This window comes from Fulmarus glacialis, unplaced genomic scaffold (assembly GCF_000690835.1).
Source record: "Fulmarus glacialis isolate BGI_N327 unplaced genomic scaffold, ASM69083v1 scaffold17239, whole genome shotgun sequence".
Classification (NCBI taxonomy): domain Eukaryota; kingdom Metazoa; phylum Chordata; class Aves; order Procellariiformes; family Procellariidae; genus Fulmarus; species Fulmarus glacialis.
Genome location: NW_009232791.1, coordinates 962 through 14,416, shown reverse-complemented (window position 1 = coordinate 14,416; position 13,455 = coordinate 962). Strand labels below are relative to the sequence as shown.

The following is a 13,455-nucleotide window of genomic DNA, read 5'->3' as shown; positions in this document are numbered from 1 at the left end:
GAAACCAGTGGGTGTTTCGTACAGGGCCTCCTGTATTTGTTCTGTCAGCTCTTCATTAGTTTTCTCTTCATCTGTGCCAATGATACTGAACAACTTAGGTTTGATAGTCTCACTTTTTTTTTTTTTCCTTTGGGTAACTGCTGTGGTCCCCTTCATTCTGCCACAAGCAAAATTGTCTTTACACTTAATTCTCCTCTCTTTTGCAGATCATATGGGAGGCACAGGTTCTTGTATAACGAGCATTTTTAGAGCAGGTGCTTCACAAATCTGAAAATCTGTGTGCATAAAAATGTGCTATGGAGATCATTGTTCCAGAACAAATATATTGTATTCTGGTGATGGACTGCACTTAATGCAGCTTTCTAAAAGCTGTGGACTTACACCTGCAACAAATAAACTGAGGCTTCACATACAGCTGTAGCAATCTCTTTTCCTGTCATGGGTAATGATGAAACTGTGAAGCAAAAGCTTAGTTTAGAAATAAGGAGGACAGGTGGAACAGGGGCCAGGGGAGGGGGAGGAGGAGGAGGAGGTGTAGGAGTGGTGGATATGAACCACTCCCATGGCTTACCAGACATCTGCCTGGCTGCCAAGGGCCCTGTCCTCACAGAGTGACTCCTGTCACAGCGTGCTCCGTGTGACAATGCTGACTTCTGGCATAGGCTTTATTTTGCAAGGGAAGAGTCAGGACTTAGATTTCCCATCATGGTGCGGTGATGACATGTAAGGCTGGTTAATAACCACCAGTCTTGGCACTACTGGCCTGATACCCACAGCTGCAGGGGGTTTGGCATGGGCTGGAAATCTTCCCAGGCTATGGGCTACGCTGCAAGGGGCAGCCAAAGTGCTAGAGTGGGGCTACTCGTGTGTCTGAGACCTGCTGTGTTAAATGTGTCCTGAGGAGAGGACTCATGCCTGTTGGCAAGCTGGCAGGGAGACACCTACCCTGGCCAGAAGACCTGGGAACTAGGGTACTCACCCATGGCGCATGAGCTCCCAGTTCAGCTCCTTCCTTCTGTGCCTGATTTGCAGCATCTTCAGCCTCCGTCTCTCCCTCATGTGCCAAGTCAGCCCCTACCCTTTCAGCTCGAGGCTCTCTGTAGCAGGCGTATCTCGATCTCTCTCTGAAGCTGTTCATTTTGTGTAAAATTAGGTATTAATTAAAATCAAGTGTGAGAACAGACAGCCAGGCTTATATCTTGTAGGATCGACCATTTTCCTTCAGCCTCATGTTATGGCTAAACAATACGGTTCCTTCAGTAGCAAAGCTGGCAGAAGTTCCTACCCCCCATGCTGTTACCTACATCCTGCTCGGAGCCGCTGCGGGAGCCAGCACGGTGAACATCATCACTAAAGTGAGCCACGTTAAAAACAAGCAAACAAAATCTTCCTACATTTCAGTGTGGTGTGCCTTTCCCGGCAAGGACCATGTAGCTGGCCATCAGGAACCACTTCAGCCAGCTGTGTCACTGAATTATAACCACATCCTCTAACTGCAAATCTGCCACTAATTATAGCCCTGGGGCATACTCCCAAATGGCTACTGGATTCGGCCAAGCTGGTTGGGCAAGTGGTTTGACATTCCTGTCGGAGCTCGTTCGTGAGAGCAGAATCCCCTCACATCAGTAGTTTCAGGCCATGAATGCCTATTCCTGTCCAGCAAGAGAATATTTGAGGTTTTCCTTATGCAATCTTGGGCTCTCAAGTGCCTTAGGCACTTCAGAGAGGAGATGTTGGGCATTGCTTCCCACTCACCTCTGCTTTTGGCTGCCTGGGACCAAGGGACCACCAGCACATGCTGCAGCACGGCGGCCTCAGCTTTGCACCACACCTACGCTAAGCCGAGAGGCACCTTGCTGGCTGCATGCTGCATTTCAGAAATGCCTGCGCTCGTACCCTGACAGCTTTCCCCAACGGCCTGCATAAATATTATTTATGAGAGCTGTCTTGGGCAGAACGGACCATGCCATCGCACACTTCAGATGTTCTTCCAAGCTCTATAAAAACAAAGGTCCACACCCACATCTGGTGCAGTATCTTGCATCTAGTGGCGGGAATGCCATTAAATTGTTTTAATAATTTTTAATGGCTTTTAGTTGGCTAGCCTGGCTCAAATAAAGCATGAACAAAGATAGTCTATGGGGTGGCTTACATATTTTGGATGTTAACAGATGTGCCCAAGGCTCAGGGAGATCCGAAGGTCATAATAAAGCTCATACGTGTTGATGGCTTTCAAATATCTGTTAATCAGAATGAGACTGTTGTCCTTCCTCAGGGGTCTGGTTCACTAAAGCACTCTGCTCTGTACTGCAGATTATGTCACCTGCTTATATCAATAATTATTTTTGATGCTAAGTTCTTCATGCTTGTCAACTGTAGTTTTATGACTTCACCTTCAGAAAGTTAAGCCCGTTCGTTTCTGCAGCCACCATCCATTTGAAAAGTTGAAGAAAAGCTTCAGCCAGAGTGCATTCAGAGACCCTCCCTACCCCAGACTCTCAGCTTAAACACTGCAGCAGCTCAACTCCAGAGCTGTATCATCCTTTTTTCTACATACCACGTCCTCAAATGATGTTTCAAGCCCCAGAAAAAAACAGTAGCTGAAAGAGAGCTTTAAATAAACCAGGATCTTAAATTTTGAAATTGCTCTGAGTAGGAGTCGTCATACTCAACTTGTCATCAGACGCACAAACTTACATGAACAAACATGTCTCATGTTATTTCAGATTCAGCCTAGAATAAATGAGATCAGGGCTTTTTGGAACATTTGTATGAGACTGCAGGTGCTCTTCTTTTAAGTTTCAAGGTGATTGAAATTTTGAGAGGTTGGCTGTACCCACCAGACCATAAGCTCACAGGGCTATCTGCCGCTAGGGGTAAACTGTAAGGTTTTGGCATCACTAATTTCCGACAGTAGGCCTAATTCAACCCCTAACTTACAGTGCACTCCAACTTTCAGCAGCCCAGTGAGTGGTGTACCTGATTGCATTTTCCTCGCCCCCTTTTCTCATTCCCCTAAACCCCAAAGGAGCTGCAAGATCCTCAGCAAGGGAAGATGTGGCAGATCAGCTGACAAGCAGTACCTTGCTGGGCTCCCACTGAGTTTCAAGTCTGCAGAAACCAGCAGACTTTGTATTTCAGAGAGGTAAGATATTGTGCCTCCTACCACAACTGTGGTTCCTGGTATCTGCCGAGTTTGAGACTGAGCAGACCCAGAGGCTGTGAACGTTTCCTCGGGATGCTGTGGCCTCCCAGCAGGGCCAAGCGCCATTCCAAATGTGCATGCCTAGGCCCCCGGCCCTCCGTCACAGGTTACTTAATGTCACTCTTCCCAATAAATCGGATCCAAATATCTTCGTTCATTGGTGATTTTTTTGTTTGGTTGGTTTTCTTCAAGTATAATAATTTTATAGATTAAAATTGTATAGGAAAACATTTTTAGAAACTGTCTTATTTCAAATAGATACAATTCGAAATTATTTCTATGTGGCGGTGAGAAGGACAACAGACATGAAGGTGCATTAGATGGGTAATGCTTGGTAAAGTTTATTTTAATAAGAGGGCTGGTAAGGTGAGCAGGCAAGCAATTTACCAGTAAATACAAATCCCATTTGTCTGTTGCTTTGAAATATTCCATGCTAATTTGATTATAGTAGCTTCCTAAATTACTGTCTTCTCTCAGTAACTGCTCATGGTCCCACACCTCTCATTTTGATAGACGACTTTTCCTTTAACTATAACATAGTCGATCAATGCTTCATGTCCCCCAAACTGGTAAATCAAGTGCTCCCACCTAGAAAGACAACAAGATGTTTAAGAATATCCAGACTTGCATAAAACCAGGTCACAGACCTAGTATACCTGGCAATTACAAAAGATTTGCTTGAACTATCAGAAAACACTATTCCATGTTTACATGTTGCTCTCTTGTTGCATGAATACAATGAGTTAATGTACAAGTCAGTAGATAATTCCTTCCACAAAATAAACAGGTATTATCTTTAGATAATTTGTAATTAGGCATGGATTATTTGTATTATTAGCCCCAAAAGTTTTAGGCTTTATTTTCCACTCAAGTGATTAAGGTGAATGAAAGTGGGTCTAAAATGCTAGCAGTGTCCATTTTTTCAGATAAAAATAACTTCTAAAGCACGAGGAATTCACTAATCTCTCCACTATCCACAATAGGGTGAAAAACAACGATGTCCCTTATGTTAAATCCCATTTCAAATGACAATGGAAGAACAAACCTTGATGAATTTATGATAACAAGGTCCCCCTGCTTGCCAGTCTCTATGGAGCCATGCGTGTCCGATTTTCCCAGAGCATAAGCTGCATTAATGGTGGCAGCTGCTAGTGCTTCATTCATTGACATCCTCATGTTTACACAGGCCAGATGCATCACCATAGGCTAGTAGGCAAGTTAAGTGGAAAATGGGAGTTACCAGTAACACAAATAAAGTTGTTCGTGCCTCAAATCCCTAAGCACTCTCCTCCCTCCTTGTGCAACAGAAGGAGTTGTCCGGCATGGTGTATATCTTGCCAACTCCCAAATGAGAACTCTAAAATCAGGAACTTTGAGAGCCTTTTTCATAAGCTTTTTGGTGCATATGAAGAATAGAAGCCCTTCTGGTTTCAAGAATTTCTGGCAAAAACTACCAACCCACATAAATAAGCATGAGCAATTGTCTAAGCTGGGCATACAGCTCTCTTTGCGGATACGAACACAGTTTTAAGTGCAAAAGTTCTATACATAGGTTGTACTGGTAAAAGATTTCATAATTTTGTGGTGTCATAAATATTAGGAATAGCTTACCATTGAAAAACAGTATGCGTTAGGATTAAAGTCACTGCCAAGAGCAACTATAACTCCTTCTTCTAACATTTTTCTAGCTTGAGGTTGCTTCAGTCTAGTGGGAAAAAGACACTTGTCAGTACAATTCGCTTAGAAATTACAGGATGAATTACATGAGCAAAAGTCATCACTCAGTTTGGCTACATTCATGCCTTCAGTCACACTAATCCTTTTGGAGACAAAAGGCCAAATTCTCCTCTTGGCTCCCTGCCTAACACCCTATGGACAGCATAAATGGGAAGTGTAGTCCACTGCTGTTGCAGTAACAGCATGTGGCAGCAGCCAGTATCAAGCACCAGGCTCCAGGCCAGTGAAATTCTGGTATTTATCCAGAGCTCAGCCACTTAAGGATTTACAAGGTGAAAATCTTCATTTCTCAAAAAAGTAATTTTCTCGTCCTTATAGCTTCAAAGACAGGCTCCCAAATATGAGCAGTGGCATAAGCAATGCAATAGTCCCTTCCCGATTCTGTTGGCAATTCAAAACACTAAGTTGAGGCTGTGAATTTAATTTGTACACATCAGAGGATTTTCTCACTTAGCAATGTTAATGCAAAAGATATCTTCAATAACTTCAGTATCTGGAATAGCCATTTCAAAATTGTTCGGCCACTGGGTTAATCTGGGTAGGTGTTTGCAAGGGTGGGCACTAGGAAATACACTCTCTAAGAAGTTTTAGCCATAGTTGCTGAAAAGCCAGTAGCGCCAAACATTGTGTCCAAGCCAGTGTAACAATAAAAATGAAACATTAGAGCATCTGCTGCTCAAAAAGTGTTTTAAAAGCACTGCAGTTAACAGAAAAGAACAATAAATGACATCTCAATGAAGTGCTTACATTTGGTATAAGACAATCCTCTCCCTATAGAAGCCTCTTAGCAGATTTATGAGATAATACCACCTGCTCCTGCACAACACGATGCTTTGGGAGTTAACTGTGTTTAAAAAGATTTGTCTGAAGAGCCTTTCTCGATCCTCTCGTCCTTCCAGCCTCTGCATCTCCTGCCGTGCTCTGCTGCCAGACTCCTTAGGAGTACTGCAGGCAATGGTTAGCAAAGGCTAACCGTTAAGCGACTCTCCAGCTGCACTCTTCGGCCCACTTCTGGCCATCAGGTGAAGCCCTGGCCGCTACTGCTTTTCTTAAAAGCAGGGGACAGTATAGGGGCAGGACCTCCCGAGGTCTGAGCTCTCACAAGTGGTACTGAAGGAGCGGAGGGAGGCCAGCAAAGGATGTACCACACTGCCTCATAGCAACTTCTCATACATTGCACAGCTTTCAGCCCTCTAATACTCTTTTAACCAGTTACCTGTTATATCTCTTCTTCATTTTTAGAGTGTATTAGACTGGGAGGCCTGTGTTCAGTAAACAGTGCACTGGACACTAGAGCTAATGAGGCCTCATTTCCTACAGCTCGTTATTATCCCCATCTTAGACTTATCCTGAGGTTATAAACTTTCCACTGCATGGAGTCTCTGGAGTAACATGTGAGTCATAGCGCAGCCTTTTCCACAGGTGACTGCGTCTCTGCTGTCTCCTTTACCTCCCTGCCTGGGGTCAGTTTGCAGGACCACACGTCCTCCCTGAGATCTGTATTCTGACAGTGCATGTAGTTGCAATCAGCCAGTAGTTCAAAAGCACTGGTGCAAGACACGGACAGCTAACCACAAATAGAAGCACAAGCACGAACAGACATGAACACAGGTGGCGATGGCACAAGCCTCAATGCCTCAGAAAGCGGGCTGCTGAAAATAAACCAAAGTAACTCAAGGATCTTCTCTTTGCAGGAGGGAAGGTATTATTGGATCATGGTCCTCATCATCTAGTTGGCTTATTTTTGGCATTAGGGGTAAGCAGGTGATCCATCTATGCTTATCTGGAATATCTGCGTACGGAAAATAGCATTCTTAAGGCGATTCTCCTCAGTGTTGCCGGGGTAAAATCAGATGAGATTTTAAAAATGCAATCCACAGTCTTTCAGTGCTTTAGATAACCAAAGGATTCATTCCCAGCAAAACCTTCTGCAAGAGAGCAAATACATATATTGCAGATATAATTTGCCTGAAAAAAAGCCAATTCAGTTTTCAAAGGCTAAATGGATTAAAGAAAACCAGTCTAGTTTTCTTCTTAAATGAATGCCTGATTATCACCTTAGCTTGTCATAAGGGTTAAATTCCAGTGTTGACTGAAACACTCAAAATCTACCGTAAGACTTCTCAGAAGTGGGGTATTGCTTCATTTTTGAGGATCTCCACCAAAGCATTACATTAAAAGACCCTAAGACCACAAACATGGTTTTGCCGTTACAAAAGTTTTCCTCCAATCTAGTGGCTTTACCTTAGCATGTAGGCAGTTGTTGGTAAAAGGACAGCGGCGCACTTAGCTCTGGCCATCGCCGTGATACCTTCATCACTAACTTCTTCCAGGTGGCTGATAGCCTGGGCTCCTAGTTCAGCTCCAAGCTAAGCAAATTTTCAAGAATATTACTCGCTGTTCTCAATTAATTCAGTAAAGCAGTGTTATTATCAAATGACTGGAAGACACAATTCACTATTAATATAAAATTAACTAAAAGAAAAAAATAACAAATGCTTGAAAGAACAAACAAAATGCAGAGACAAAATATTTGCTAATTTACTGCAGGAAAAGTTGATCACAAAAAGGTGTTAACCATCCACCAAGTGGAAGTGCACCTTCAGTAGTGTTTTTAACAGACTAACATGCAAACTATGGGACAGTTATGGATAAAACCATTATCCACTCCTGTTCACAAAGTATACAGCAGAAAAGGGTTGACAAAACTGACACTGGTTGCAGAACAAGTAGTGCAACTGCTGCTTTCAATGGTGAAGCACCAAAAAGTCTTTTATGATCCATCAAGTTTTTGGGTTTTTTTTTAGATACAGCAGAAATAACTTCAGCAGACCCCACAGGAAGGAAGCAATGTTTAAATGATGGTGAAACATGGTCTCAGAGTGACTTTCTTTATCAAGATATTTGGGAGCCTATTCTTGACTAAACCATCCCTCCGAGTGTGCTCACTGCATATCTGACTTGCTGCTGCTAATAGGACATTTAAGAAAAAAACATTTTTCAAGTTGCACAGAACCCATGTTTTTGTCATTCTTGGGTTCACGGATATCCACCTTCCCCATCTGTATCCCATGTGGAAGATAAGCAAAGTCAATGTTTGATTAGGCAGTGCATGTTAGTCGCAGGTCAAGGTTTCCTCCCATGTCCTTAACTCCAAAGCTGCACAAGGGCTGCACTTTCTATCATCTGATAGAAATAAATGTCTATGAATGGTCTATTTTATAAAGTCTTAGAAAAGAAAACCTTGGTTTTGAAAACCGCAATTCTTTCAAAGATTCAGTTCTCACAAAAGCAAAGCAAAAACCAAAAATGGCTTAACTGAATGTTAAGAAAGGCGCACCTCAGCAGATTTCATTGGATGGAGTTCATCACCATGGAAGTTAATCTGTAACCCTATATCTTTTCCAGCTTGAAGAATTCTCCTAGTAGAATCCAGATCAAAGACTCCCTTCTCACAGAACACATCTATATTGTTAACATCTATTTCACCACTTAGTTTGAGTTCTTTCAGTTTAGGGAGGTGGTTATTGATAATGTCATCTGTGGCTTCAGTAGCTGTTTTCCCTCTAATGAAAAGAAAATGTTACAGACCCGTAAGAATAACATCCTTGAAGTCTGGCAAACATTCAAATTGTACATGCAATTACTAGATTATTGAGAAAATGATGCAAATACAAATCACTCAAAAAACCTTCAGATTAAAAAATTTAAAACTACTGTAATTCATGTACTCTCAAAGACTAATTACTTTCCATTCAAAGAATACTAGATTGTATTACAAGGTATTTTTTATAAGGTTACCTTCTCCGATGCTAACCAAGACATGGTAATTTTAAAACAAATTCTTCTCCTTTCCTATTCATATATTTTGACCTACTTATTCTGTATTCTAAACCACAACTATTTAAAATATGTAAATGATTATTTAAACATTTTAGATAGTATTCATGCAATGTTTTTATGCAAGTGAAGACCTCAAAGGGGACACGCAGCACAAATCATTATTTTAAATTTACCTCTCCTCCTTTTATATCATTCAGAGTGATAGCTAGGTAAGTCTTTCTAAATCAGAGGGGCCTCTCAAGGCTCAATTTGCCAAAGTCAGAACCATTTATGAACCCCCTATTACACAGAGATAACCCAGGAGAGATCAGTAAATGCCTTTGAAAGAGCGAACAATCCCAAAATCTGCAGTTGAGTTAATATTTTGCAATTTTAAGATCTAAAGATAAGTGACATACTGCAGCTAAATGTCTGCGACATCTCAATCCTCATTTCAGGCACTGGAAAGCAGGCACAGACCGGCATTATACGAGTGCCATATGTGAGCGAGTTGGGAGTTTTACAGTGGCAGTAAATTCAAAAAGCCAAATTCTGTTCAGATTTATAAACAAGGTTTTGCGGTTATAAAGCAGAGCAGAATCCAGCTTATGGGCCTTCTTTTGTTCACCTCTCACTGAAACAGCCGTTGGGGTTGCTCAAGCTTTTACCATGCCAAGCCTTCTCCCTTTTCTTCTTTTACTCTGCAGCCTTTGGAGGAATTTGGACTGAAAGATTAGGACCAGAGCCGAGACAAAACAAAGGGAAACAAGTCTTGGTTTCACTTTTTGGGGGGACATAATGCCCAAGAATTCAAAACTGCCATTGTTCTAATGCAAGAGACTTCTCCTCAGAAAATCACTTTAAAAATTTCTTCCTAAAGATGAAAAGGGCCCAGTGAAGCAAAAAAAAAAAAAAAGAAATTAGAATCAGATATCCTCAAAATCATGAATTTGATTCAAAATGATGACTGGAGGGATGACACAGCAGTTATTTCTTTGCCCCCCTGCTGAGAGCTTTTTAGGTTCATTTTCTAAAGAACTGGAAGCTCTTAGGCTGGAAACATTTTTAAAAGCAATGGACAGCAACAAGGATCACTATAAGTAGAGCAGCCTTATTTTTCTCTGCGATGGCTCAGACTAAAGTAGCCTGCACTGTTTGGTGCATACTTCAGTATGCCTGTTACCAACGCACTGTACCATAGTCCCACAGAATAACTGTGTTTGTGAGGACCTATGGAGCTCATCCGATCCAAGCCCTGGTGCAGAGCAGGGTCAATTTGAATCATGTGTCGATGGTGCCTTCTAGAAGCAGAAAACCAGACCAAATTACTGTATACCTAGAAATCATGAAGATGCACGCAGCAAGTTCTCAACATCTGCCCAAAGCTAATTTCCAGATGGGAAAAAAGAATAACCTTAGTTTATAGAAATGCCTGAAATATTTTGGTGGGGAAGATTATTTATCGGGATTTTGACTGAAATCCTCCCAAAGCTTTTTAGGGGAGGAGGAAAGGAAGGGCTAAGAAATATATATAGTTCGGGGTAAAACCTCAATTTTATTTTACCATTAAGTCCTCCAAATTTTAGTAGAACTTCTTGAAAGAAATATTTGGTGTTTTCAGCAGATTTTAGTTACTTCATTCTTAGCCATCTTCCAGTTATTGAAGATGATACAGGATTCCTTTTGAAAAGTTACATTAACAAAAGATAATTTGCCGTCCTGCCCCAAATACACAATAATTAGATTGCAAATAAATTTTTTTAGGTCATGTTTTCTTGAGTGTCGGAAGAGGTACATTTTTTTTGGAGTATGCTTTTTTTTTTCAAATGAACATGTCTTAAATATTGCCACAGTATCCCTGTGATGCTAGGCCTGCCTCCATCTTACATGCCTTGTTTTGCAGCAGCCTACCACTTAGTCTGTCAAAATGTATGTTTCACATACGTACCTAGCCAAAACTCATTCATTCTTTCATACGATGAAATCCCGTAACTTAAAGATGTTATTTTCATCATAGGGAAAAAAATGTCAAAGTGAGAAAGGCTTGTTATGGTATGTCTACTTGAGCCATCAAAATAGTTGTAATTAAGCACATTTACTTTAATCTTCTACTCATCTCATACCTATAAGATGTATGCAATCCCGCATTGCATGGAAGCATAATTAAGCTTTGTTTACTGAGGCATATAAGGACTAAATACAGTATTTTTTTCTGTTAGCTGGTCAAAATAAAAGCTCATGGCAGAGACTAAGCTTGAAGGGTAGCAGCAAACCCAAGCAGAAGAACTTTCTGTACAGGAAACCCTGTAATCCACATTATGTTCAGTGTGAGCATCAGCTGGAGCCAGGGATTCTGTGCTAAGCTTATGTTGGCATTTAGTAGCCATTAATAATGCTTTCCCGTCTTCCTTCAAATTAAAATTTAGGAGAGCCTTCTGTAAATACTGGCTATTGTTTCAAATATGTTATATTTTAGGAGGGCTGGGCAGAAGAAACCTTTCTGAAAATAACAGCCAATTTTCAATGCAAAGCAGTAATACTTAACAAGAGCAAAAAAAATCAAGTCGTATTACTTCGGCACCGAATGAGCTCCGCAGTACGTTGAAGAAATACCAATATCCATGGATTGCTTAGCGCGTTCGATCACCCTCAGCATTTTAAGCTCTGTTTCTAAGTTTAAGCCATATCCACTCTTGCACTCAACCAACGTAGATCCCGCTCTGCGCATGCGTTCGAGTCGGTGCTTGAAAGTATTGAACAGCTCTTCTTCTGTGGCCTTCCGAGTGTGTTCCACAGTAAAATGTATTCCTCCCCCAGCCTGGTGGATCTCCATATAGGACGCACCTGCCAGCTTGGGGAAAAAAAGAAAACAAAAAACAACCCCCCCATACAATTAGCTATTAAATGTGCATTTTCTATCCAAGCGATTCTGGAAAATGCCTTGAGGTCTCTTTGCAGTGAGAGAGAAAAAGAGAGGGGAAAAATACCAATGAATTCTTCCTCCCTCCCCCTCCTCTTCTCTCTCCCCTCCACTTAAGTGAAGAAATTATGTAAGAAGCAACATAAAGAGAACTACTCTGAAGATTTGATTCCCCTGAGCATAAAGGGAAAACCTATCTCTAGCTCAAAAATTCATTTATGTGGAAAAAAAGAGAAAAAAAAAAAAATCAAGATTTAGATGGTAATAGAAGGCGGCACTCCTGTATTGCTTCAATTAATGCAAAAATATATCAAGGCAGCCTGCAAAGGCTGCAGTTACACTCCTCTCTCACCCTACCAGTATTCAAAAATCATCCCTCCTCCCTCACTTAGATTATCTGACAGAAATTATATGTTTTTCTACAAATGAAAGATGGGAGTCACTAGAAAGTTGAAATAGTTATGCATAGAAAAAGAGGAAGAAAAATCCGGCTGTGTAATTTTATGCCATTACCTTCATTGCAAACTCATGAACCCTATCACCAGCCCACACTGGGTGTGTATGTGCATCTACCAGGCCTAAAGAAAACACAGTAAATGTACACTCAGGTTATTTCACTGTGTAAGAGAAAAGCTTATGAACATGCAAGCAAATGAAATGGACAGCAGAAGCGCCCCTATAAGGCCTCTATTGGTTAGAGAAAAAGAAAAATCCAACCAGCCAAAAATCTAGGATTTTCTTCAAAGGCTATTAATTTTCTTTCAAATTTTTTAGGTGTACTGGCTGACACCTTATGCAAAACGTCTCTAGGTAAATGCATTGGTTGCTCAGTTTCTCATGTTGTTTTGATGATGATTTCAAACTGTGGAAGAAGTGATAAATTACAAACTTTGAAATAGTTCATTAGACTTTACATCTGTGTTCTTTAAAAAAGCAAAGTGCTTAGGCTGGGCTTAGTACGCTAGCACTTACTCTAGCAATAGTCCACTTACTCCAGTGGGAGCTTTTTCTATGAGCTGTGAAACCAACACTACTGAATGCCCAAGACCATTGCAAACGAAACACAGGTCTAACAGCCCTTGTGTTAACACCACTTGCAAAGTTTAACATGCAATAGACTTGCCCCGGTCTATTTTCTTATCAGGTAAAGTTGCAGGATACGTGACTTAAAATCCTGTGCTGCCCTTTTGCCTGCAACTGTTTGCGAGCAGGATGGAGAGATTGAGCTCCACGGCTGAATGGCTGATGGGCGGAAAGGGTAGAGAAAATAGAGGTGAATCTGAAAAGTCACTCTGTGGGCTGGCTATGTTACCGTTGTGATCTATCATACAGAGGAACAGATGTAAGACAAACCAAGAGGAGAGAGCGCTCCACCATGAAGCCCAAAAAACCATCCCGAGTGCTACAATTTTCTCCTTGCAGCACTCCCGATGAGGAAGCTATGATATTCTGCCCCTCAAAATATTATCAAATCAGTACTGAATACAGAGAAAAAAGGGCAGAGGGATGTTTAATACACATTTACTTTGTCTCTAAGCACTTGCCGCCATTCATTATGAAAAAAGACACCTACCTGGTAACACACACTTCCCGGAGCAGTCAATTATTCTCTCAAATGTTGCTTCTGAAAACTGACTGCGAATAACATCTGCCTGGCCCACAGCTTTGATACAGCCATCTCTGCAAACAACAGACAAGAAACAAAGGAAGTGTGAGCCTGTTGAAAAGTCAAGTGCTCAGTGACAGAGCTCCTGGAGCAACAACTCTCTGA

At 41.4% G+C, this 13,455-nt stretch overlaps 1 protein-coding gene across 1 annotated transcript; it reads right to left on the bottom strand.

Annotated features, from left to right (window-relative positions):
• Positions 1 to 3,678: 3,678 nt before the first annotated feature.
• Positions 3,679 to 13,401, bottom strand: AMDHD1 (amidohydrolase domain containing 1; the record flags this gene model as incomplete). The annotated part of the gene is made up of 8 exons (XM_009585076.1): positions 3,679 to 3,793; positions 4,251 to 4,411; positions 4,817 to 4,910; positions 7,187 to 7,311; positions 8,283 to 8,508; positions 11,338 to 11,615; positions 12,198 to 12,262; positions 13,258 to 13,401. Coding segments are annotated over 8 exons (1,208 nt in total), but the record flags the coding sequence as incomplete, so codon positions are not given.
• Positions 13,402 to 13,455: the final 54 nt, after the last annotated feature.